Below are 26,835 nucleotides of genomic sequence, written 5' to 3' on the forward strand. Positions count from 1 at the left end.
GCTAGTTTGTCTTGCTATACAAGAGTCATCTGTCTTAAAATGGAATAAAGTAGTCTTTTGTATTTGGATATGGAATTAAATTTGTTAATCTTAATGGGATAAAATACTTGAAATGTGGTTGCATAATTTTTTATATACAGTGGTACCTCGGGTTACATATGCTTCAGGTTACAGACTCTGCTAACCCTGAAATAGTACCTCGGGTTAAGAACTTTGCTTCAGGATGAAAACAGAAATCGTGATCTGGCGGCGCGGCAGCAACAGGAGACACCATTAGCTAAAGTGGTGCTTCAGGTTAAGAACAGTTTCAAGTTAAGAACAGACCTATGGAACGAATTAAGTACTAAACCTGAGGTACCACTGTATATATTAAGGGATATATGAAACATTATTAACAAACTCGGTCACAAAACAAGGCAAGACAGCAGCTGTCAGTTATGATGAGGAACTTTTGTGTACATGTTTGTACATCTATATACAGCCATACCTTGGATCCCGAACGCCCTGGAACTTGGACGTTTTGGCTCCTGAACGCTGCAAACCCGGAAGTGATTGTTCCGGTTTGCAAACATTCTTTTGGAAGACAAACGTCCGACGGGGCTCCCATGGCTTCTGATTGGCTGCAGGAGCTTCCTGCAGCCAACCAGAAGCCGCAATTTGGTTTTCAAACGTTTTGGAAGTCTAACGGACTTCCGGAACAGATTCCAGTCGATTTCCAAGATTGCCACATTCTTCCAGCTCACGTTAGAGCCACTGTAGCGGTGAGAGTTTCGGTCTTAGATTGGAGAGCTCCAGGTTCAAATCTCAATTTAGCCACAAAGCTTAACTGGTGACTCCCTCTCACTCTCGCTTAATTCTAAGGCTTGTTGGGAGAATGAAATGGGGAGAAGCAAGCAAGCATATCACATTGAGATCCTTGGAGGAAAAGGGGGAATAAACTGTTCCAAAGAGCTCATGATTTCTATTCAGCCATATTTATCACCAAAGCTTCCTTATGAAACAAATCACCATCTCACAAGGGAAACAAAGTCCAAGACACCACTAAGAGCTCCGCAAAGCACTTCTAGTTTGCAAAACCTGGTGATGCTTCCTCAGTGATCAATCAAGTTGTTGCAGGTTGAACTGAAGCAAACACCCACAAAGGTAGTTGCGTGGTGTCAATCTTGGTTGTACAAAGTACCGTGTTTTTCGCTCTATAGGACACACTTTTTCCCCTTCAAAAATGAAGGGGAAATGTGTGTGCGTCCTATGGAGCGAAGACGCCATAGCCCCGCGACCCTCTCCTGGCTGGAGAGGTGACGCGCGGCTATGGCAGGAGCCTCTCTGCTGCGCCTTTCCGCTGCTCCCTGACCTGCTCTTTGGGGCTGGTGGTGGGCTTCCCCCCGCCAGCCCCAAAGAGCAGGTCGAAAGTTATCTGAAGCCTGGAGAGCGAGAGGGGTCAGTGCACACCGACCCCTCTCGCTCTCCAGGCTTCCAAGGTAGCCGCCTGAAGGCGACTGAACGCACCTTGAACGGCACCTTGTTTTAGAGCAGGAAAACAAGAGGGGGAAAGTTCTCCCCCTCTCTGTGCAGCGCCTCCTGCCGCTTCACTGAAGGGGCGCTGGGCAGAGAGGGGGAGAATTTTTTTCTTCTTGTTCTCCCCCCTCTAAAACAAAGTGCGTCCTATTGTCCGGTGCGTCCTATGGTGCGAAAAATACGGTAGCGGGGGAAGACTCTATTTCAATCAAGCTGTGAATGGCCAGATGAAACACAGCCTACCACTAGTCAGATATTTTTGCCTGCGAAGTGCTTGATAATCCCATCTCCTGTTCTAGGGCAGATAGCAAAAACAGGATTTTATCAAGTTTCTGGTAGGCATGGTACCAGCATGGTAGACTGAGTTTGACCTAGTGGTCATACCATGTGCAGGTCTGAACTCCAGTTCCATAATCCCAAGAATCTGTCTCATCAGATAAAGACTCAGTGAGGATTTTTCTGTGTCTTTTCTCCATATTAAATGTACTTAGTAAGAACAAAATGTCACGTGCACCAGGGTAAGTCAGATATTATTTTGCAAAATGAGTCCAAAGATTTTGCCTAATATAATTAGTTACATTATAATATAATTAGTTACATTATAATTGGGAAGGATATATGGAATGAATGGGATGTGAGCTCTGCAAGGATATATGGAATGAATGGGATGTGAGCTCTGCAAGGTTGTCAAAGGGGGTTGGGGGACAGGTTACTGATGGCTATAAAGAGGACTTGGTTTATTAACTACATTTCTTGGAAGAAGAAATGTCACATTTCAAGACAGTTGTGCTCTTTTGCTCACTGCCACCCTGATGTGGTCAGAGAATATGACCTTTTGTCATGTAGCCCTTGCAATAATAATAATAATAATAATAATAATAATGAAGTCTATGTCAGTTAGCAAGAGACTGAGCAAGTATAAGAACTTTCGGGACAGAACCAATTTTGGATGAAGACCTCTGCAGCACCCAAGGAACAGAGCGAAGCTTCCCACGATTGCTCCATTCAACATTCAAAGTGTTGGTGCTGACCCTTAAAGCCCTAAATGGCCTTGGCCCTGTATACCTGAAGGAGCGTCTCCACTCCCATCGTTCAGCCTGGACACTGAGGTCCAGCTCCGAGGGCCTTCTGACAGTTCCCTCACGGCGAGACGTGAAGTTACAGGGAACCAGGCAGAGGGCCTTCTCGGTAGTGGCGCCCACCCTTTGGAACGCCCTCCCAAGAGATGTCAAGGAAATAAACAACTATCTGACTTTTAGAAGACATCTGAAGGCAGTCCAAAGTTTTTAATGTCTGATGTTTTATTGTATTTTTAATATTTTGTTGGAAGCTGCCCAGAGTGACTGGGGAAACCCAGTCAGATGGGCGGGGTAAAAATTTTATTATTATTATTATTATTATTATTATTATTATTATTATTACTAGCCTGCCTATCTAGTTAGACATAACAACTGTCTTTGATAAATAGATCAATTGTGAGTGTGCTGCATGTATAAAGGTAAAGGTAAAGGTACCCCTGCCTGTACGGGCCAGTCTTGCCAGACTCTAGAGTTGTGCGCTCATCTCACTCTAGAGGCTGGGAGCCAGCGCTGTCCACAGACACTTCCGGGTCACGTGGCCAGCGTGACAAGCTGCATCTGGCGAGCCAGCGCCGCACACGGAACGCCGTTTACCTTCCCGCTGGTAAGCGGTACCTATTTATCTACTTGCACCCGGAGGTGCTTTTGAACTGCTAGGTTGGCAGGCGCTGGGACCGGACAACGGGAGCGCATCCCGCCGCGGGGATTCGAACCGCCGACCATGCGATCGGCAAGTCCTAGGCACTGAGGTTTTACCCACAGCGCCACCCGTGTCCCCTGCTGCATGTATAGATGAAATTAATTAATCATTTCTTTTGAACACTGGTACTATTGCCTTGACCTCTGTGCTTTCCTCCTCTGATCCCAGGTTGCATCCATGACGGATCATAGCGTTACACTTTTTCTAAGATTTCCCCCATGGCATCCAGTTAAGACAGCAAAACAGTGCGAAAATACACCCTCCAGTTGCCCTGAAGCTGGTCAGCGCAAGCTCATCCTCATTCTAAATCCTGCTGTGGTTGAGTGCCTCATATTTCTGACCCAGCACAATGCTGAATCACTGCCTCCAGTGCTTTGCTAGATTTAGACCTCTGTACACGAAGCAGACGTGTGGGCAGGGAACGGGATGACACGTAAAACACAGTTGATATTACACATGAACAGTGAGTTCCGAGTGAACAAATGAAAACACATGCCTAGTTGTATCAACATTACCAAATAAGGCTCATGCTATGGCGCATACATTGATTCCCCTACGCAGAATTGTTGCAGAGAAAAATAACAGGTTCCCATTTCTACCCGGGAGCAGCAATAGGAACAGGAGGTGAGGGCTCTCAATGGCTCCATTTGACTCATTCTGTGCTCTGGAGATTAAGCAGCGCCAAAGTTTCCAAAATAATTTGCAGAGGCACAGACATTTGCAGTTGGGAAGCATGTAATGAGGACTGAAATCTCACCAGGTCTCCGTGAGGCTTAATAGGAAATGTCTTGAGCACAAGTGAAAAGGGTGGAAAGCCAGAATTAAGAAACAGCCTTCTGTCTGTCAAAGCCGGTCAGTGCTGCCCATCTCCGATAGCAAGTTGACATCAAACCCTGCTTTGGCTGTGATACCCAATGGATCTCAGCTCAAGGTCCCCACAGAATTCCTCCAGATATAACGGTATCTGAGCAAGCGGTCTTGCACTTGTGGTGACTTTAAGTGTTAGTCAAAGCACAGGGGCGGGTGTGCACCTTACTCGGGCTAGGCCAAAGAAGTTCAGCCAAGACTTCCTCCACCACACAAGCATTGTGGGGAAGGGAGAAAAATCTCAAAATGTTCAGACAGAGGTGGGTTTATGTTTAAGACAAGGTGTCTGAGCGTTTTCCCTTTAAACGGCCTCGGTCCAGTATACCTGAAGGAGCGTCTCCTCCTCCATCGTTCTGCCCAGACACTGAGGTCCACCACCGAGGGCCTTCTGGCAGTTCCCTTGCTGCGAGAAGCCAAGTTACAGGGAACCAGGCAGAGGGCCTTTTCGGTAGTGGCACCCACCCTGTGGAACACCCTCCCACCAGATGTCAAAGAGAAAAATAACTACCAAACTTTTAGAAGACATCTGAAGGCAGCCCTGTTTAGGGAAGCTTTTAATGTTTGATAGGTTATTGTATTTTAGTGTTTTGTTGGAAGCCGCCCAGAGTGGCTGGGGAAACCCAGCCAGATGGGCGTGGTATAAATTATTATTATTATTATTACAGTGGTGCCCCGCAAGACGAATGCCTCGCAAGACGGAAAACCCGCTAGACGAAAGGGTTTTCCGTTTTTCAATGCACTTCGCAGGACGAATTTCCCTATGGGCTTGCTTCGCAAGACGAAAATGTCTTGCGAGTCTTGAGATTTGTTTTCGCTTCCTCCCCCTTTTCTAAGCCGCTAAGCCTTTAATAGCCTTTTAGCAGCTAAGCCGCTAAGCCTTTAATAGCCGCTAAACCGCTAATAGCGCTAAGCCGCTAATAGGGTTGCTTCGCAAGACGAAAAAACCGCTAGACGAAGATACTCGCGGAACGGATTAATTTCGTCTTGCGAGGCACCACTGTATTATTATTATTATTATTATTATTATTATTATTATTATTATTATTATTCCCTCTCTTCCCCCAACTCATTTCTACAGAAAAAGAAAGCTTTGCCAAGTGGTGACGAAGCTGCACCCTCAAAATTATTCCCTCCTCACGGGGGACAGAGTGCCTGATGGGAACATGCTATGTCACGAGGTTGTGTGGATTCCAGGGGCTTTCTTGGGGATGAGGAAGATGGCTTCCCCCGCTGGTTTCGCACTCAGCACAACTGTTCATATGGGCATTCGTCACTAAGGGCAGGAGAAGGGATTTCTTCATGTCCTACCTTGTATTTTGAAGTGTCCCAGTTATGAACCAACCGAGCAGGAATTAGAAAGCTGTCGTCCACGTGACAGATGTTGCAGTAGTACCACCCGCTGTAACTGCACACCTTGGCTTTGCCATTGGAGAGGCCTATGGACCGCTGACAACCTGCCAATAAGGGGAGGAAAGGAAAAAAACAGCTTTAAAAAATGCAGGACTCTTAGCAGTATTGGAAGGAAATCTCCATAACTACACACTGCTGTGTTTTAGTAAGAGAGCGAACACAGAATATATAATTACCTTTCCAAACAGAACAATTACAGCTCTAAATAAATATTACCGGAATAAGAGAATGAGGCGTTTTTGATAACTGCTTGTGTGACATTCCATGCTATCCTATTACAAAATACAGTCGTACCTTGGAAGGCGAACAGCGTAGTTCCCTGAACGTTTTGGCTCCCGAATGTCGCAAACCTGCAGCCAATAGGAAGCCGTGCTTTGTTTTTCGAACGTTTTGGAAGTCGAACGGACTTCTGGAACAGATTCCGTTCGACTTCCAAGGTACGACTGTATAAGATTCTGAAACACACAAATCTCTAACATGTCCTCATATGCTATGAAATAGTTTCAGGAATCCATGTACAAGCCCAGTTTCATATTACAGTGGTACCTCTGGTTACATACTTAATTCGTTCCGGAGGTCCATTCTTACTCTGAAACTGTTCTTAACCTGAAGCACCACTTTAGCTAAGGGGGCCTCCCACTGCTGCCGTGCTGCCACCGCGCCATTTCTGTTCTCATCCTGAAGCAAAGTTCTTAACCCGAGGTACTATTTCTGAGTTAGTGGAGTCTGTAACCTGAAGCGTATGTAACCCGAGGTACCACTGAACAGCTTAGCAACTGGAAGCCCAGAGCCAAAGTGGGTCTCCTAAAGAGATAGTGGTACCTTGGGTTACATACGCTTCAGGTTACAGACTCCACTAACCCAGAAATAGTGCTTCAGGTTAAGAACTTTGCTTCAGGATAAGAACAGAAATCGCGCAGCGGCGGTGCAGCAGCAGCAGGAGGAGGCCCCATTAGCTAAAGTGGTGCTTCAAGTTAAGAAAAGTTTCAGGTTTAGAACGGACCTCCGGAACGAATTAAGTACTTAACCCGAGGTACCACTGTACTGTATTGGCTGTTCTTCCTGATGGTAACACCATTTGCTTGGCAGCCTGCTTTGTGGAATGGGGTTAGGGTGTGTGAAGAAGCCCGGTCCATCACTTTCCACCTTCTCAAAAGCACCCTTCTTACAATTCTATGATTCTAAGAACATTGGGCTTGCTTTGAAACGACGTGCTCTTAGAATGCTCAAGCTGATAGCAAGTCACACAGATTTGGGGGGGGGGAGGGAAAGGGGATTGTTAGCAGAGAGGAGATTTTTTGGCTCAGGCACTGATTACATGTGTCCACAAAAGAAGGTTTCGTGGAAACCCTGAACGATCTGCCGTGAATGTCAGGATGCACAGATTTTGCTCATCTGTAAAGTCCAGGTGAATATGCCCAATATAGGAAGGAGAATGTACATAGCTCGCTCATACAGCCCATGCAGAAGGTCCCAGATTAAATTCTGGGCATCTCCAGGCAGGGCTTATCTGAAACGCTGAAAGGTTGTTTCTGGTCCATAGACAATACCTAGTCAAGATCAATCAGTGGTCTCGCTCAGTAAATGGCAGCTTCAATGTTCCTAATATATAGTGTGGGAGGAGTTAATCGGTTCAATTTAGCATCTATTCAAAGCCTATCAACTTCTGCGTCTGGGTGTGCCTTGCCAAAGTTTACTTTTTTGAACCAAAAAAAGTGTCCAAATGGTGCATCCTGGAGATTCAATTGTTTTGATAAATTCAAACTCTGATCTCAGATTCAGTGATGACATGAAACTGAATGCTTGATTCCGAGCCCGCTTCTTTTTTCTTCCATACTTTTTAAAACTTTGGAGTAACCATCAACGTGGCTGCAGAGTATATAGCAAGGGGAAGAATATTCTGTGAGGAACCTGACCGGGAAAAGTTGACAACAGGAAGCCAAACAGCCATAAAAGCTTCATTCACAGAAATTGCCTGAACATTTTCAGACATTTCAACTAGAAACCACGAGGGCTAGAAACATGAATCTTAAAATAAAAAGCTGGAATTCCCAGAAGTCAAAGTTCTCTGCCAGGTACCGGTCAGCCCTCTACACATATGCAATCCTGAAGAAGGCAGCCCTTCCTCTAGAAGTCTCTATTCCTCCTCTTTGCTCTATGACCTCTCCCAAGGAAGCGATTGCTGCTAAACCTGTTTTCACGCAGCAAAGCCATTTGCTTTCCACTTGATTTGTACTTGCCCTCCATTTCCTTGACAACACATTTTTGACCTGGGTCACACAGCAGAATGCACACAAACAGCCCTGTGTAGCCGAGTGAATTGCAAAACGACAAACTTAAGGAAGAGCGAGAGCTGCAAATAACAGTACAGCATCTTCCTGTCCCATTAGACACGACCGCTGAGGTTGCAGCGTTCTCCCTGCCCCAACTGTGTTGAAACCGTTCAACATCAACATCCCTCGCCTTGTGCCTGTCGCCTGTTTTATTTTACAAGGACCGTTATTTATACAACCCCCTCAAATCAAGTTATGAAAGCAGTCGATTCCTTTGATGTTAGGAGGTTCAAAGTGATGCACGGTGACAAATGTATCTCAGTGGCAGACACCAATTAAGCTATTTGCAAAAAATAAAGAAGGGAAAGAAAGAGGCGGGAGCAGTGATACACAAGGTTGAGTACCTCTGTTGCAGAGAGTCTGGATTCTAAGGCTTACAAGGCTATTCCTTTCTTAGACTTCCACACACACCGCTTCTTATTAGCACTATTACATTTACTGGAATGAAATGCCATTGGGTATCCCTTTCCACACTCGCCCCCACCCTCAGTACAGGATTTTTAGGGATGCAAGTGGCCCATTTTAACTTGCAAGGGCACCTCTGTTAAATCAGCAAGCAGCAGCACTCTGTTCAAATCCATACAGGAATTTTTATGGCATCAGACGTACAACATAATATTGGTTATTGATTACTAAGACAGGGGTGGGGAACCTTTTTGGTCTCAAGAGCAAGATTCTGTTTTGCTCCCAACTCCTCCTTTTCAGGGTCTTCCAACTCTCCAGTTCTATGATTCCTTTGTACATGGTGTTGTATGTTTTAGGATGCGGGTGGCGCCATGGGTTAAACCACAGAGCCTAGGGCTTGCCTATCGGAAGGTCGGCGGTTCGAATCCCCGCGACGGGGTGAGCTCCTGTTGCTCGGTCCCTGCTCCTGCCAACCTAGCAGTTTGAAAGCACCTCAAAGTGCAAGTAGATAAATAGGTACCGCTCCGGCGGGAAGGTAAACGGTGTTTCCGTGCGCTGCTCTGGTTCGCCAGAAGTGGCTTAGTCATGCTGGCCACATGACCCGGAAGCTGTACGCCGGCTTCCTCGGCCAGTAAAGCAAGAGGAGCGCTGCAACCTCAGAGTCGGTCACGACTGGACCTAATGGTCACGGGTCCTTTTACCTTTTATTACAACAACAGCAATAACAACAGCTGATCGAATGGGCAGGAGGAAAAGGAGCATGGTGCTGAAAGCCTGAAAAGATAAAGTAGGCACCAGGCAAACTTGAGGAGAAAGAAGGGCCCTCTCCCTGGCTGCCATGCACCACACCTCAGGGGGCTGGGCCACCCAGAGGAAGGCTCCCAAGCAAGATATCTTTGCCTAGAAAATCCATGGTCAGCAGGTATCACCTTTGAGGAAGCATTCTGCCACGTGCGCGAGGACAGGGGGGAGGAGGAACCCCTCTTCTAAGATGACACCTGCGCGCATGTCACAGCAGGCACTACCGAAAACCAGAGAAAATATTTGCTCTTCAGAATTCCTTGTGCGTCATTGTCTTTGAGAATTGCATGCCTGGGGAAAGAGACCGTCTTTAACACACTGAGCTTTGTGAGCTGCTCCGGGAGCCTGGGTTAAAAAATATATCCCATATTCCTCACGCTTGGTTTTTCAAACTTCAACAGATTCAAAAGTGCAAACAAATTCAGATCTTTAGGATCCGTTGGCTATGGTTTCTTTAATCAGGTGGCAGCCCTAAGGGGGGTGGGGGGAGGCAAGCACAATGTGCTCTCAGATAAGACCCTGTTGCAACGCACATACGCAAGCAGTCTGTCCATGACCCTATGTGCCATCTTGCTAGGTCATCTTCTCTGCAGGTTTCACAACATAAATTGTTGGCAGCTTGAAGACCTTTGCACAAGGCTCTGGTGACCAGTTTATGTCAACAGACAGTATTTGCGGGTTTTTCTGTGTGTGCTGCTCAGGAAGGCCATCGGAGAAAGCACACGGTACCTCTCCTGCTCATTTCTCGGTAATTACAGTTGTGGTCCTGCTCTGGAAGGGGAGAATGAGATGGTCTGCAGACCACCCTCACTGCCCGGCAGACGAGAGAGGTAGAGGGCTTCACTTATGCTGTGAACAATTCTGCGCTTTGTGCATGTTCATTTGGCACAATTGCAGAAGTCTAGCAACTGGGTAAGGACGCGGGTGGCGCTGTGGGTTAAACCACAGAGCCTAGGACTTGCCGATCAGAAGGTCAGAGGTTCGAATCCCCGTGACGGGGTGAGCTCCTGTTGCTCGGTCCCAGCTCCTGCCAACCTAACAGTTCGAAAGCACATCATGTGCGAGTAGATAAATAGGGACCGCTTTGGCGGGAAGGTAAACGGCGTTTCCGTGTGCTGCCCTGGTTCACGAGAAGCAGCTTAGTCATGCTGGCCACATGACCCAGAAGCTGTCTGCGGACAAACGCCGGCTCCCTCGGCCTATAGAGCGAGATGAGCGTGCAACCCCAGAGTCGGTCACGACTGGACCTAATGGTCAGGGGTCCCTTTACCTTTACCTAGCAACTTTCCCCAGCCTCCCCCTCATATCACGGGCAGTGGAAGGAGAGGTGGAATACATATGTCGTAATAAAAATAAATAACAGAAGGTCTCCAGAGGTCTCTCTTATTGCTGGCCAAGTTGCATCAGCCTTTAACAAGGCAAACCATTTTTAAATAAAAATTTTAAAATCCTGCCCTTTGGTATGTTTGCAAACCTCAAAATCGAAGCCAATAAAACCTGAGTGAAATGCTACACTGGTTATCTCACAAAGGTGAATACGCTGCAGGAGAAACCTTCACCCTTGAAACTGGCTGACTTTTTATTGCTTGGATTTCACAATCTCAGCATCACAAAACCACCAAGTACAACAATGCGGCACATTGCACACCTGCAAACACGTCTCACCCCCCCCCCCCGCAATGTTAGAAGCAATAAAGATGATGCAAGGACTGGGGAATAGCATGTTTCAAGAGCTGAGTGGACCTGCTCTTTGGCGAGGTGAGGAATAAGGACGGGAATGGGGAGCCAACCGTTCCCCAAGCAATGCATTTCTCACACGCTTGTCTGAAATGTGGGGGAAAGGGTTTTGCCTGGATTCAAAGGAGGGAAGGGTTTTTCTCCTCTATTTATTTCATAAAAATTATACACCCCTTGCTTGAAACGGATCTGCAGAGGAGTCAGGGCAGTGAAAAGAAGAGGTCTTTCTCACACACAGTATCATTAATATATGGAATCTGCTAATGGCACCAGTTTAGAAGGCTCTGAAAAGGGATTAGCCAAATTCATGGAAGGGCATTCTTATGGGGGGGGTTATTAAATATTTTTGGGGGGAGGGTTTTACAAAAGTACATACATCGTTTCTGTTTTCAGATCATCAAGTCCTTTCTACAGATAAGTTCTATTCAATGTGAGACATTAATGTTGTGGTCAATATAAGGTTGGGGGAGAAGGGGGGCAGTAAACTTTCATTCTCTTACATGGTTGCTACTAGCTGTTCTAGCTAAATGACAACTCCGATTTCGCTGAATACCGGTTGCTTCCAAGGGGAGGGAGAGGCAAGTAGGAAAGACATGTTTATTTCATGCACCCTGCTTGTAGGCTCCTTGGAAGATTCTGGTTGGCCACCACCACAAATAAACATGGGTGCACAAAAGATCTGATCCAGAAGGGTTTTATGTTCAAGGATGAGGAACATTCTGTTTTTATTTTTATTTTTAATCTTTCATTAGATAGGACCTCACCTTGACCGAGGCAGAGGGCAGTCCGTCCTTCCTTCCCCCTAACCAAAAGCCCCTGAGCGCTGAACCACTGCTTCCATCAGCCGTAAATTTGCACATTGCAGGAAACATAATGTGATAATAACAATGCTAAAGTAAAATTGTGGCAGCAAGTTTGTGGGCTACATGTGCATGCATTATACACAATTCCAGACCTATTAGAAGATTTTCAAATGCCCCTAATATGCAAGAATGATGGCATGACTGGTCGAGCATGGAAAACGGCCCTGCACCAAAGCATTCTGAAGGCAAAAAACCCCACACACCTTCATGCATATGAACTGAACACATGCAAACAATCTCACTTTATTTTGAGGTCTGGTGAAAGATAGTGGCCAAGAGTGCCAGTCGAGACCAGGACAATGACAGGGTATCTCTGGCTCATGGGCCCATAAGGCAATTTCTGACCAGCCTTCCTTCATGCAAGTGACTTTGTTAAATGTGGCATGCAGAGGGTTGACTGCTTTCTGATCCAGCCCATCAGATGAAAGTGGCTTCCTACCCCTAGACTAGGATCAAAGAGACCAAAACTTAAAATGCAGCTGCAAAGCTCATTTGGTGACGTTGGCCCACTCACAGCCTCTCATTTTAACATATCTCATGGGGCTGTTGGGTGGGGGAGAACCACAAATGCCATTTTGGAGAAAAGGTGGGATACAAATGAAATAATAAGGCAGCGAAACCCCTGGTTCTGTCCTCATTTCAGCCATGAACAGTCACACACAAACACCTTTGCAATATAGAAATCCTGATTTCGGCCACTGACAAGGTGGGAGTCAGAGTCCATATATATATGTGGAAGGCGTTTTGTTCCCCACTCCTGGTCTATGGAATCACCATGAAGTTTACCATACTTAAATAACATATATGAAGTCGTTTGAATTCTCTAACACATTATATAAATTATGATTATGATTCCAAGTGTTGTATCTGGGTTTGTAGCAGATTCTCCCTACCCTGGAATTGTTCGCTTTTCTCTTACAGCTGCTTGACTTCCCCCTTAAGTCTTTCCTATTGCAATGTGTGCATGGGAATCGGAAGTTTACAGGATGCCGACAGAGGCATTTAGCATCCTAACACTTGAGCAATAAGAAAAGCCATGTAAAAATAGTAAATGAACTGTATAACAATTGGGTCCATAGGATGAGGTTGCCATAAACAAAACAGGGTGGGAACAAGCTTCCTTAATATGTTTATACAGCACAAACTATAATGGGACCCCTGCCTGAGCTAAGCATATATACCCATTTCCTATTGCAATGCCTAGGCTGCAATCCTCTGCACCGTTACCTAGAATCAGGTCCCAGTAAACTCAATAGGCCATGCACAGGATCACACTATTAGGGCTGCAATCTTATTGGAAGTTTAGTAGGAGGCTACCCCAGTGGACTTCCTTCTGAGTAAAGTAGATCAGGAGCACGGTGCACATCCTAAGCATGGTATAATTACTAGCATTATTCTAGTCCAGCAATAGTTTCAAATGGCATCAGTATCTCCTGAACAATTTGACTACATTCCTTAGTTTAATGCATAGCACAGGCAAGGGCAAATCTTTTTACTTTGTATTCAAAGGACACCCTGCCACCAAAACAAAACAAACCAAAACACAAAAGCAACTCCCCCAAAATAACATTGCTGAATTAATAAGAAAGGGCTTTAAGATAAACTAATTCATGAAAGACAGGATTGCAATCAACAACTGGGAAAGATGCCTTGATGGTCCCTTTGAAACACTGGAGGTGATGAAATTCTTTGGCCGTTTGGCATAGCACAATGGACAATTTATATCTGGATCTGACCACTGATGCAGAGAAGACCCTAGGTGCTGAAAAGGGCCGCACAGCAAAACAGAATCAGACACGCTTATTCTGGTGGGAAGAGCTAAATGCAAATGGACAGAGTAAAACCTCTACTCTTCCCAGGCCGAGTGAAGGCATCCGTTCCTGAAGGAAAAACTTTTCCCCTCCGTTTTTGTTTCTTTAATCTGCCCTCCCTGACCCTGATACACTGAGAATCCATTTCCCCCCTCTTCCTCTTCTCCTTCTGCCACATCCCCAGGCCTGATATGGCTGCCCTGGCTTCTATCCGTGGTTGGGAAAATGCTAGCTGGCGCCCAAGATAAACTTGTCTAAAGCTACATTCTTCCTTACCCACTTCTGAGTGTCAGCTGTTTGTCTGGAAGCTTTGGCTGCAAAAGCTTTTAACAAGGAGGATAGGAAAAGGGGGGGGATGTAGAGTGCAATTCAAACAAAACCAACTCTGGCCCCCCAACCATCCCCCCCCCAAATCCCTGACACAAGAAAAAACAAAGAAAGAAACAAGGATTGTGGGGGGGGGGAGAGAGAACCTTCTCCCCAGCAAATCTTTCCAACAAACTCCTCTATCAGAGGTTCATTGTCAATCAATTAGTCAAGGCAGTGGGACTTAGTCGGTTGGGGGGCAGTTGGAGAGACAATAGGTCATATTACTATTTAATCACTTTTACTAAATAAATAAAGCAGCCCTAAGGTGCTGTCATGTCAAGGGAATTTACAGCAAAACAAAAAAACCCCAAGAAAGAAAAAGCCTAATTTTTCCATTACTTTTTTCCTCCCCTGAAGAACAAGAGAGGGTTATTACTGTAGCCTTAAGTCTCATCTTTGTGCAGCTCCTCTTTGATTCCCACTCGGACCCTGCCACTTTCTGGCACTAATTTGTCAGGCTGAACAAAGGAGGGATTTGTACCTCCTGTAAGGTCTCAATTAGGAAAGGCTTCTGCTGTATTATGTGCCATTCAGACAGGACACAATGATGGTAATTACAGGAATTTGCACTAAATGGCTGAAGAATTCGCAGCAAAACTTTTTTCCCTCCACCTCCACAAAGCTTGCCCCTCTTTTGCAGCTGTGGGGGAATTGGATGAGGGTAGGGGGGTGGAGAGAAGGGAAGGGTGGGCCTGAGGCCTACAAGATGCAATTACCAGCAGTATTCCTATTCAGTTAAACAGCCACCCCGCAAAGTTAAGACAGCCGACATCTTTCCAAGTGGGAAAAGACAAATGGCTACCTTCAACAAGGACTTTCAGCAGACAAGCCCGCTTCAGCCCAGTTTCCACAGCACGGCCTTTCCACTCGTTAGCTTGAATGCATTTATTATGTCGTTAAATTAAAATAAATGAATAATGACAATGCATCTTTTTGTTCTTCCCTTCGGGAACCCCAGGGCTCTTTTCATGGGATTATGTGATCCATCTAGAATGAGCTGCAAGATTGCATGCGCACACCTCAATCCATACCCGAGTTCACCTTTCCTGGGGAGAAATGTTGGTGTGAGCTAGGAAATCACAGCTAACTTTAACAGTGCATGAACCTCTATAGGGTTCTCCAGCTGATAGTGTTTTTCTGAGGCACGGATCCTGCCAGAATGGCTCAGTAAAAACAGTAAAGTGCACCTTTCAGCCAATGCACAGCTGGAAACTACTAGCATAAATTGCCAGTGCAATGCTGCATACAAAAAACTGGGCTTTGAGCATACAAGGCCCAGCTTAAAAACCCTGCTCAATGACAAAACCTACTGGATCGCCTTGAGCTACTCACAAGATCTCAGGTCACAAATGCACATGCAGAGGTCCCTGGAGAGTTTCTGTTCAGAATGTGCCCATGCCCCAGATGAAGAAGGGTACAAGGCTTCTCTACAACCTTCTGCTGCGACCTGGATGGCAAAACACCGGAACCGTACACACACCTGCCCCCACCTACATCACCTCTAAAGTGTTTCCTTGCTGGAAAGATCTTAAAGGTAAGACTGGAGAGAGAAGGGGCTGCAAGGGGACTGCTGAAACACTAGTGAGCAACCTGGGCTGCGTGCACAGATGCAACCGGCAGTGTCCAGCTTCAATATTTGCTAACGTTTTGCCTTGCCTTCACTGGCTGTATCTGTGTATATCCAATACCTTAAGGACCACTGCTCCCCATATGAACCGACCCAGACCCTGCAATCATCATCTGACGCCTTTCCTCGTGTGCCTCCTCCGCAAGAGGTCTGGAGGGTGGCAACATGAGAAAGGGCCTTTTCTGCAGCGGCTCCGTTTGTAGAATGCTCTCCCCAAGGAGGCTCACTTGGCACCTTCATTAAAGGTAAGGGTACCCCTGCCCAAACGGGCCAGTCTTGCCAGACTCTAGGGTTGTGCGCCCATCTCACTCAAGAGGCCGTGGGCCAGCGCTGTCCAAAGACACTTCCGGGTCATGTGGCTAGCGTGACATCGCTGCTCTGGCGAACCAGAGCCGCACACGGAAACGCCGTTTACCTTCCTGCTGGTAAGCGGTCCCTATTTATCTACTTGCACCCGGAGGTGCTTTCGAACTGCTAGGTGGGCAGGCGCTGGGACCGAACGACGGGAGCGCACCCCGCCGCAGGGATTCGAACCGCCGACCTTTCGATCGGCAAGCCCTAGGCGCTGAGGCTTTTACCCACAGCGCCACCTGCGTCCAATGCATCTTCATTATGCATCTTTAATCGCCAGGCTTGAACGTTGCTCTTTCACATACTATGGCTTTTTAAAAGTGTTTGTGGGAGCAGGGCTATCGGGCTTGTTTTTGTCCTTGGTTTTATTATTTATTTTGTGTTCTCATTTTGTATCTTTATGTTGTGAGCCGCCCCGTGATCTTTGGATGAAGGGCAGAATACCAATTTAATAATAAATGAATGTGCTCCTGCTTTCACACTGACCTTCTTCATAGGAGAACTTAGGGAAAGCTCCACTAGGAATTTGCCTGAACTCCTTCTGCTCTCCTAGATGGGAGCAAGGGCAGCTGATCTTCCACCCACTTTCAATATGAATGGGGAGAAGGTCAATCAGGAGTAATAACTGTGGGTCGAGGGTAAAGGTTTTTTGTTTTTGCAGAGAAGTCACCAGAAATGGAATATTGGGTGTGATGCAATAAAGGGGAAACAAACATAGTGAGCAGCCTCTCCCAAACTGGTGCCCTTCAAATGTTTGGGACTACAACTCCCATCAGTCAGTGTGGGATGGGAGTTGTAGTCTAAGTGTCCAGATGTTGCTAAACTGAGGAAGGCAGGGGGAGAGGAAATGGCTGGTTTATTTTAAAGCTAAATGTTCCATTTTTTAAAAGAATAATGATTACTATTTACAGAACAAGCACACCAGTCTCTCACTTCTAGAGGATCTCTATATGTAACTAAATAAGAAATTCAGCCTGCCAGAAAGGGGAAACCCACAATTCGCCAGCCAAATACTTTCCAAACACCACTTTTCAATTAAGATCCGTGAAATATGGTTGCTTTTCCGGGCTTTGACCCTAAACTTACTAATGCCAAATAGCTAAATCTCTCCTTAACATGCAGGAACAGAATGATGGCAATAAAAGGATTTTTTTTTAAAAAAAAAACAACTTTCAAAACAAGGTTGGCTGACCTAAAATATAAAGACAATTTACTGACACTGCCCCCTGCTGGAAAGACTAATTGCTGCATTCCTGGGCATCGGCAATCAGGTGTGTTACTACCACAAGATCCCTTCCAAAACCTTTCTCAGCCTCCCGACCCCGTTCAGCGGCTGGGGAGGCACAGATAAGTATAGGCTGTGCCCAGTGGGGCTTAAATTTTTATTATTTATTAAATCTGAATACTGCCCTTCATCCGAGGATCACAGGGCGGTTTGCAACACAAAAATACAAAATGAAAACACAATGTGATGAAGACCTCCAACAGAGAAGCATGGCCCATGCTTCTCTGTTGGAGAGATAAGGTATCTCTATGGAGGCACCTTAGGGACGCGGGTGGCGCTGTGGGTTAAAGCCTCAGCGCCTAGGACTTGCCGATCGGGCAGGGGTACCTTTACCTTTACGGAGGCACCTTATTTAGGCAGCCAGGTTGCCCAGCCTGTTCCCCAAGTCTCCACTTGGATTCCTGCTGTTGCAAATCAGGACCTACTTAAAGGACCAGGTGCCAGAAGACTTGTAAGCCCTGGCAGCTCATCACAAGCCCATGCATTCATGAACCATGCCAGCATAGCTAGTGATACACAGAAAGATCGCCCAAGTTATAGAATTGCAACAGGAAGCTGTGCAAAACTCAGCAGAAAGCCCTTATACCTTGGAAAGGCATGTCAAGTAGTAAAGGCAGGCAGAACAAGTACAAAACGTCCGGCATTTATTTGCTTACCTGCACACTTGAAACTTTGGGCAGTCAGTCCTCTTTCCAACGACAAGGTGGTCAGGATGCTCAGAAAGCTGGTGGTAACCGACTGGCGTTTGATCTTCCTATGCTCTTTTCCGCACGACAGGCCTTGGGTTTTGTTTCTGAGCGTCACTTGCAGATTCTGACCCAAGCTCCTGGTTGCATTGGCGGCAGACTTCAAGGCCTCCATCCATTCCTGAGCTCTTTGACGGGTTTCTGCCCGCAGACGAAGCACATCTTGAGGAAAGATAACCTGAAAGCAAGAGTCACAATCATCCAGAATATCAGTCTGGACAGACAGGCACACGTCAATGTTGTAGCTCAACAGAGGGTCTTCGTCAAGCCCACCGGTCTGAAACGCCATGAGGAGAGACCGGCTGAGTACAAAATGGAATGCTTTCCAGTTATTCTGGAGCGTCAGTCTATAAAGAGTCCCTGATTTGAGAATGTTTTGGTAGTCCTTGATGTTCTGGGTCAACGATGCGGACTGGAAGAATTGGGTAGGTTCCTTCTGTAAACCACGATTTTGGATGATGCCGCTCTCATCGTTGTCTAATTTCTGCGAGCGCCCCAGATCTCCCTGGGGCCTCATGAAAGAGGGCACTGAGGAATGAACAGCTTCCCAAAGCTTCTGCCCCCAGTCCAAGGCCTCCCATGGAGACTCTGCCTTAAGCTGCAGGTGCGAGTTATTGAACAGCACTGCATCAACCACATTCATTTCCACATTGATGCTTTGGAAATGCAAAAGCAGGTAGACAGTAGGAAGGTTCTGGTTCCCACTGTTGTCAAGCCAATACAGGTACAGTTTGTATGGAGTGAGTTCTGCGCAGCATGTCTGCCAATAGCTGTCATGGTTGTTCTTAATTTCCAAGTATCCTTTCTTCAGGATATTTGAGAACGTCGGCTTGTGTTCTAGAAGAGAGTTGAAATAAATGTTAACTACAAATATTTTAAGGGATGCGGGTGGTGCTGTTGGTTAAACCACAGAGCCTAGGACGTGCTGATCAGAAGGTCGGCGGTTCAAATCCCCACGATGGGGTGAGCTCCCATTGCTCGGTCCCTGCTCCTGCCAGCCTAGCAGTTCGAAAGCACGTCAAAAGTGCAAGTAGATAAATAGGTACCGCTCCGGCGGGAAGATAAACGGCGTTTCCGTGCGCTGCTCTGGTTCGCCAGAAGCGGCTTAGTCATGCTGGCCACATGACCTGGAAGGTGTACGCCAGCTCCCTCGGCCAATAAAGCGAGATGAGCGCCGCAACCCCAGAGTCGGTCACGACTGGACCTAATGGTCAGGGGTCCCTTTACCTTTACCTTACAAATATCTTAAACTTCCTTCTCTATTGCAGTTTCTCAAGCCAGGGTCTTCTCACTCTCCTGCCATGCTCACTTACCATGCTCTAGTCTTCTGGTTGGACCAATGGCACCACCAGCAAACCTCCCCGTGCAAAATTAAGATGACAGGAAGAAGAGAGAAGGGAGATTTCCCTAGGTGTTATCAGACAGCAACTGAAAGAACTGAAATGTGCCCACTGGTCCAACAAGGTTGGCAACCCACCTGCCAGCTGTTCTTTAGCTGCAATCCCTGCATTGCAGGACGTTGGACTAGATGATCCATTATGTCTCTTCTAACTCTAGCTATATGATTCTTTATTATGATAACCCATCCTGGGAACTTACTAATAAATGAGTAATTGCCGTCTGCACAACAGTTTTTCAAGTTTGCAGATGGGTCCATTGGCCTAAAAAGATTGGCAAGCCCTGATCAAATCACTCTGGAAGTTAGTTTTCAAATACAATGAACAAACAATAGGGTTTGAGGTATCAATGAAATGTTTCCTTTGGCTACGTGGAAACTATTGTCAAAAAATCAGATTTAGAGTCTTCTGATGGCAACAAAGATGTCTGTTGCATTTTGTTGGGAAAAGGACCCACACCTGCACCCCAAACTTGTTAAATGGCTCCACTACATTTGGGTCAGAGTTATGATGATTCAAGTGATTTAATCAGATGTACATTCATGAAAATAGGGTGACTGAAAACTGCAAGTGGAGGGACTTGGCTTGTAGCTTTGTCAGTTACTGCCCACTGGGGAGTCAAAGCACTTACTATATTTTTCGCTCTATAAGACACACCAGACCACAAGATGCACCTAGTTTTTGGAGGAGGGAAACAAGAAAAAAAATATTCTGAATCTCAGAAGCCAGAACAGCAAGAGGGATCGCTGCGCAGTGAAAGCAGCAATCCCTGTTGCTGTTCTGGCTTCTGGGATAGCTGCGCAGCCTGCATTCACTCCATAAGACGTACACACGTTTCCCCTTACTTTTTAGGAGGGAAAAAGTGAGTCTTATAGAGCAAAAACTACGGTAACTGGACTAGGACAATCAACTTGTAACATAAGAGACTAGCAATTCCAATTAATTATTCCTTTTTACTGAGCCGTAAAAACTCAGGAGTTGATTTAAAAAATCTGAACATTATTGGCAGCCATCTACATGACACACGGGTGCTTTTCAATGGGCTTCATTATACTAAGAACTACTCCTCAAAATAAATGCAACGAAAGCAGGAAATTAAGTGAATCTAACAGCAAAGAGTATGACAGATTTACAACTCAACTCAGATGCAAGAACAACGGAGTCCATTACTTTCAGTTACAGGATTTCAACCTTAAGGTGACATAGCAGGTGATAAAGGTGAGAAACTCTGAAGAAACAATAACTGAAATTACATTGTGAGTGGGTAGGACTGAGCGATATCTGGTTTTCAATACGGAAATATATCACCAGCTAAACATTGCAATACTGTATACCAATACATCACAATGTCTGAAATGATGGAATCATGTAGAGGCGAACAGTAGGGCTGGGCGATAACTGCTTTCCAACATTGTGATATGTCACCAGCTAAACATCACAATATAATGATATATCACAATGTATGAAATAAGGATGGAACTATGTAGAGGTATTGGCTGGTTTCCCCCACATTGTGATTTTTGCATAGCACATGCACACACACACACATCATGATTTGCAATATATTGCCAGGTCAAAAGTTATGAAACTGGTATCACAATATGGACTTCAAACTGGTTTTGGACGATGTATCGCCGAGCCCTAACAGGAGTTCCATTTTAGTTCTGCATAACTTGCGTCTCCTGCACATACCTGACATCACAGGATGAAGCGAATCCCTCCCGGTGGCATTACTCCCTCTTCTCTCTCGCAAACGCCTACTATGCACCCATGTTCAGGGACTATGTGCTCCCACTGGGCTCTCCTACCTTCTCTTTTGTGGGTTGTGCTTCTAAACAGTGGTTTAAAGAGTGCAAAGGAATTTGATCCCTGCCTATAGGGATGCCTGGGGGTCTGCAGGGCTGGCTATGCCACTGGTGGGCTAGATAATACATCGCCCAAAATTGGTTTGAAGCCCACATCATGGTAACAGTTTCGTAATATTCAACATGGTGATATACAGTGGTACATCGGGTTAAGAACTTAATTTGTTCCGGAGGTCTGTTCTTAACCTGAAACTGTTCTTAACCTGAAGCACCACTTTAGCTAATGGGGCCTCCTCCTGCTGCCGCCGCGCTGCCAGAGAACGATTTCTGTTCTCATCCTGAAGCAAAGTTCTTAACCCGAGGTACTATTTCTGAGTTAGCGGAGTCTGTAACCTGAAGCGTATGTAACCCGAGGTACCATTGTATCGTGAATCATGATGTGGGGGGTGGGGGGCTATGTAAAAAATTGTGACGTGGGAAAAACCATGAAGCCAGTCGTCGCTTCTCTTTTGATTCCTGCTGCCCCTGTTGTACTATAAAATAACAGATGTAACAATATGTTAAAGATAAGTAAAATGCATCAGTTTTAGAACCCTAAGTAGTAGCAGTTGCCAGAACATTTGCATCCTTATTTCAGACACTTTGATATATCAGTATATCATGATGTTTGGTGGGTGATATATTGTGATGTTGAAACTCAGACAAAGGGGGGGGCGTGCTATGGCACTGCCTTGCACGTTGAGTTTTTCAAGATGCACTGCCACCACTGCGAGTTCATCGGCTCCCTCCACATTTGGGTGTTGCCATTGATAGAGAGTTTCTGATTGGTGGGGAATGGCAGAACTTCCAGGGGTGCTGGGGAGAGTGCCTGTCACTTTTGCATTTCCTGGATATGTGCATGTCTCCCTCCCAGGCTGAGCATGCATTGGATTTGGTGCTAGTGTAGTAACAACGCATCTTCATGCCTGCCGTAACGCGAGTGCATAACATCCAAAACTCCAGCTTCCAAAAAGGAGCTTTATTTCACATAAACTGCTGGGGCGGGGGGGGGGGGTTAATTAAATTCAATCTAAATTGGAAAAAGAAAATGCCTTTTTTTAAAAAAAGTGTTGATGAGGCAAGGGTATCAGGAAAAAAACCAATTTGATTTGCCTTCCCTCTCTGGTCCTAACATTCGTTGGGATTTCTGCGCTAACTCAAAAGCCATTAATTTCTTTGAAAGCCCTTTGTAGTGCTGATCATGCGTATATATTCCAGAGTTACCTTCCCTTTCTGTTAATCATCCAATAAGAGAAACAGCGCAGCTACCGCAGACCCAAAGTGAAACTTCAGCCCATTATTCTTGTTTCCATCAAGCACAGGTGACTCTTCCTGGCTTCTCACAGGTTTTATGCCACACTCACCACTGCTTCCCCTCCCTCCTGCCTTTAGCAGAGACTTGCTTGTCTTTTGTTGAAAAAGAGAGAGGGGGGGGGAGCTGTCTCTCCGCCCCATCTTTCACAGCCAGACAATCTCTCTGCCAGCTTTTTCTCTCCAGCTCCTGTGAACTGGCTTCATCCGCTCCCACTTAAACTGGGACAATGACAGTGGCCGGCTTGATTAAAATTCAAATGCAGCAGACCCTTCTGATTTGAGAAGTGGCCGGCTCCTGACATAGACAGGTGGAATCACAGCTGCCCCCCCCCCCAATCTCTCACTCTGGTTCCCTCCTACCACCTCACCTGCCTGGTGTACAAAAGCTGCATAATACCTTTCCGCTGAGTGCTTTCTGTCCACCCTCTAAAATGGAAGCAGCGTTTCTCTTCACTCTTTCCCCAAACAAGGAAATTAAATCAAGGCAGAGCGAATCAGAGCCCATCATAGAAAATAGGAGATAATCACGCCAAATAGCCTACATCTGGGGTGCCTTCCTTTTTTTTAAAAAAAAGTAATTTCTTGAGAAATAAGGACCAAAAGAAGAAAACAGCGAAGAAAACAACCTGCTGAGAGCCTTATAAGATTCCTCTTATCTACAGATTATATCCCTTTTCTTGCTGCATTAGGTCTCATTACGATCTTTTTTGCATACGCTGTGTTTCAAAAACAGTTGTTCACAGAGGCCAACATTTCTCTCCTTTTGTGCTCAAAGAGTCTCCCCAGGTACTAGAAGAGGAAAAAATTGAAGGTGGCATGAGCAAAACCTGGGATGTTTATCACGGATAAATAATCTTGTATTGGTGGTCTGGTCTGCAAATAATAGAAGAGCTGTCTGATGGAATCAGCCCCCAAATCCATCTAGCACAGCCTTGTATGGAAGCCCACAAAAGATACCTGCAAAGGAAGGATAGAAATGCAGTTAACCTGTCTAGGACTGGCAGCTGTGGGAACTGAGAGCTCCGGCCCCCTGCAAAACTGCCCCATCCCTGCTGAGCAGAGAGGAAAGGACTTTCCCCCCCAGGCAGCCTGCTTGGTTTCTATACTGGGTGCCAAGGATGGATGGAGAGCACAATGTTGGTATGCGGTCCCTTGCTGCCCATGGCTATCAGGTGAGTGCTTCAATATAAGGCTGAACAGGTGCCTTGAGGAAGCTTGCACACATGGCATGGATGAGCATCCGTGCTTCCTCATTGGCTTCCCATCCCCAGTGGCAGACTGCCTTGTAATGCAGATGTTCCATTTAGCTCTTAGGCCTAATCTCCGTTGATAGGCCTGTCTTCCATGAATCGCCTGACTTGGTCAGGCCACCCCTGGAGTACTGTGTTCAGTTCTACGGAACTCTCTCCCTTCAAAGGTGCTCATCATATCCAACCTAAACTTTGGATTTTTAAACTGGTTTTAAAAAAACAAACGTATCTTCCAAGTCGCCCTTTCCTAGTAGCCCTTTCCATGTTGCAAAATATACAGTTGGCCCGCCACTTAGGCGAGGGTTCAGTTCTAGGGGCACATGTGCAAAGGCAAAATCACGCAATATCAGGAACAACACCCCCCCCCCGCACTCCCAGAGCCTTCCCCAAGGCCTGGTAAGCGGAACACCTCTGGGAGCATTCCAAAGACCTCTTGCAACCTTCCAGATCCTGGTAAGCAAGGAAAATTCACTGGGTGCATGGGACAGGAGGAAATAAATACATGGAGAGTGGGTAACGTGAGTTTTCCCTGCTCTCCATTTATTTAACACCCTCCCCCCCCCACATATAAGGTTGCGATCACATATGTAAAATGAGCAAAAGTTGCAGGCCCACTATAGCAGTGTTCCCCAACCTTGGGCCTCCAGCTGTTTTTGGACTACAACTCCCACCATCCCTCGCTAGCAAGACCAGTGGTCAAGGATGATGGGAGTTGTAGTCCAAAAACAGCTGGAGGCCCAAGGTTGGGGAACACTGCACTATAGTATGATTTCTTCTTTTAGTAGCCTTTGTACTAACCCCCCCCCCAAATCCTGGCCTTTTTATAATTGCTAATGCTTTCACCTTTATTATTTTTTATTATTTTAGGTCATTGCACTTACAGTGTTTTCCTTACACTGTGATGCTCCTTGGGCCAAATATAAATAATGTGATAAATTAAAGTGCTAAAAATTAGCCATAGTGTCAGGACTGCATGGGCTGACCATCCTGGGATTCAAAGTCACTACCTATGTCCTCATAGAAAGAATCAGCAAACAGAGCATCTTCCAGATTCTCTCCCTTACTTCCAGATACTGTCGTGAGCTGGGTAGCATAATTTAGACAGGCTGCAGAATCAAAGTCTTCAACTGCCAAATGTGTCACAGAAATATTTATATTTACAACCGTAACTCAAGTTGAGTTCCTCTGCTTTTAAGGTTGAGAAATGGGCAACTTGCTTGAGACAACCTTTGCAACCCATGGTGGGAATTGGGAACTGAATTTCGAAGGTTCACAGCTCCAAATCCAACCTGGGATTGTGTTGCCTCACTGAACCTGTCACTTTCCGCCTTCGATAAGACATAGGAACCAAAAGAAGAAGGAGGAGGAGGAAGCCAGGTGTAGCAAAGTATCAAGCACTCACCAGAGTTCCCTTGAATGTCCTCTCCCTTTTCGAATCCAGTTGGTGCAAATGAAAGTTTCGGACATCGATTGTCTTGATTAGACGGCTGCTGTGAAGACGCATCAGCTAAGATGACACCCCAGTCTATGTGGCTGACGTCTGAGCGTGACCGGTTGTGGCCTGGCTTGAAAGTGGCCGTCTCCTCACTCTGCACTATAATATCGTTCACAGAACGGGGCCGACCCCGCCTCCTCTGGCAGATGTTAAAAGCCGAGGCCTCCCCCCGTTCCACCCAAGAGAGGTTGTCTGGAACCATTCCCCTTTGTACTCCAAACTGTTCTTTGGCAGGAATTGCAGTCTGCACTTTGGTTTCCAAGAGTCCGTTTTTGCAGTGCTCCCAAACGAGGTTGGTTTTCCCCAAAGTGATGTTCCTCAGGTCTCCGCAGGCTGCAATCCTATTAAACACTTCGTGGCCGACCAGCTCAGGAACTTCCTGGACCCCATAAACCTCTGGCGGCTGCACATTCTCTCGTTTAGCATCAAAGGTGCTAAAGAAATCTTCCGTCACTTCCAAGGCCGGGCTGATGTCATCGACCTCCAACGCCTCCATTTTATCGGCAGTCAGACCAGAAACTTTGGGGGAATTTTGTCAAAAAACAACATAAAAATTCCAGGCGCAGAAGAGGAAGGTGCCTCTGGAAAGATTCTGACACTGCTTGAACGAGGAGGTGATGGGAGCTAAATGATTAGGGTTGCAACTGGCATTGGCCTTGACTTGGCTTGACTTCCCTTTGTAAACATGCTACTGAAGAATAACTTGCCCTCTGACTTACCAGTCTAAATGGTAAGATAGGATGGGAGGGTATTGGCTGTGCAGTAGAAGTCTGCAGAATCTGGATTTTCCTGTAAAACATGTTACAAAACCATGTTAGTGAAGTTGCTCTCTCACCAGAGACAGGGTGAGTGGAACTCCAGCAGAGAGATGCTGTTCTGCATGTCTTATCTGCAAAACGCCTATCAACACTCAAATGTTATAGGGTTCTCCGAGTATGGGCCATAACTTCACTAGACTAACTAAAGGAAGATTGCAAGTGCTTCAAGTTCCCTCAGGCTGTAGAAAAAGTGGTGCAAAGGGAACGGAGGTGTAATGATGGGCGTTTCTTAAACTTCTTCCAGCAAAGAAGCTCTTTGACGCCTAGTCTCCTCCTACTCTCTCTGCGCGAAAGCCTTCTGCGCAAGGAGGGCGTGGGCAGCGGAGGACCCCTACTCTCCCCGCTGGTCCCCGGCAAGGAGTCATGGGACCGCCTCGCCGCTTCCCCCATCTGCCCCCATTCTCCACTGGTGCTACGCTGATTCTCTTCCCCAGAAGATGGGCTGCTTCTCCCGATCCCTGGACGCTCTCTGGAATCCCTCTGGTTTTTGCTATCTCCCTCCGGCACTGATGGCAGTTCCCTGACAGGAGGTTAGGAGTCTGAGGGGGAAGATGCAAGGCGATGAGGTAGAGAGCTCAAGGGGTAGCCAACATTCACAGACACTTGGTTTCTGAAGCTCTGGGGAGAGGAGAAGAATCAGTGGGGCAACAACCATATTTTCCTCCTTAGGCTTTTTGGTCCCAAGAACACATACTTCAGAGATGTCTCTATCTTAATAGCCCTCACAGATATTTTTTCTTTACAACTGATCACACTTCTTTTGTCTAAGATACACTTACACCTGATTGTGTTTTCTTGACCTAAGAAGCCTTTTGTGG

At 46.2% G+C, this 26,835-nt stretch overlaps 1 protein-coding gene and 1 long non-coding RNA gene across 2 annotated transcripts in view; one reads left to right on the top strand and one right to left on the bottom strand.

Annotated features, from left to right (window-relative positions):
- PLEKHM3 (pleckstrin homology domain containing M3) overlaps nucleotides 1–26,835 on the bottom strand; it is an 86,252-nt gene that overhangs the window by 49,036 nt on the left and 10,381 nt on the right. Inside the window, exons 2-4 of the mRNA XM_082238482.1 lie at nucleotides 25,107–25,988; nucleotides 17,810–18,736; nucleotides 5,470–5,615 (exon numbers count right to left, since the gene is read on the bottom strand). Of these exons, the coding sequence (XP_082094608.1) occupies nucleotides 5,470–5,615; nucleotides 17,810–18,736; nucleotides 25,107–25,695 (1,662 nt within the window). The 5' untranslated portion in view covers nucleotides 25,696–25,988. The remainder of the gene's footprint in view (nucleotides 1–5,469; nucleotides 5,616–17,809; nucleotides 18,737–25,106; nucleotides 25,989–26,835) is intronic.
- Nucleotides 26,054–26,802, top strand: LOC309527756. The gene is made up of 3 exons (XR_014217338.1): nucleotides 26,054–26,123; nucleotides 26,203–26,227; nucleotides 26,548–26,802. It is a non-coding gene; the product is annotated as an uncharacterized lncRNA (long non-coding RNA).

This window comes from Podarcis vaucheri, assembly GCF_965113315.1.
Source record: "Podarcis vaucheri genome assembly, chromosome: 1".
NCBI classification, from domain to species: Eukaryota; Metazoa; Chordata; class Lepidosauria; order Squamata; family Lacertidae; genus Podarcis; species Podarcis vaucheri.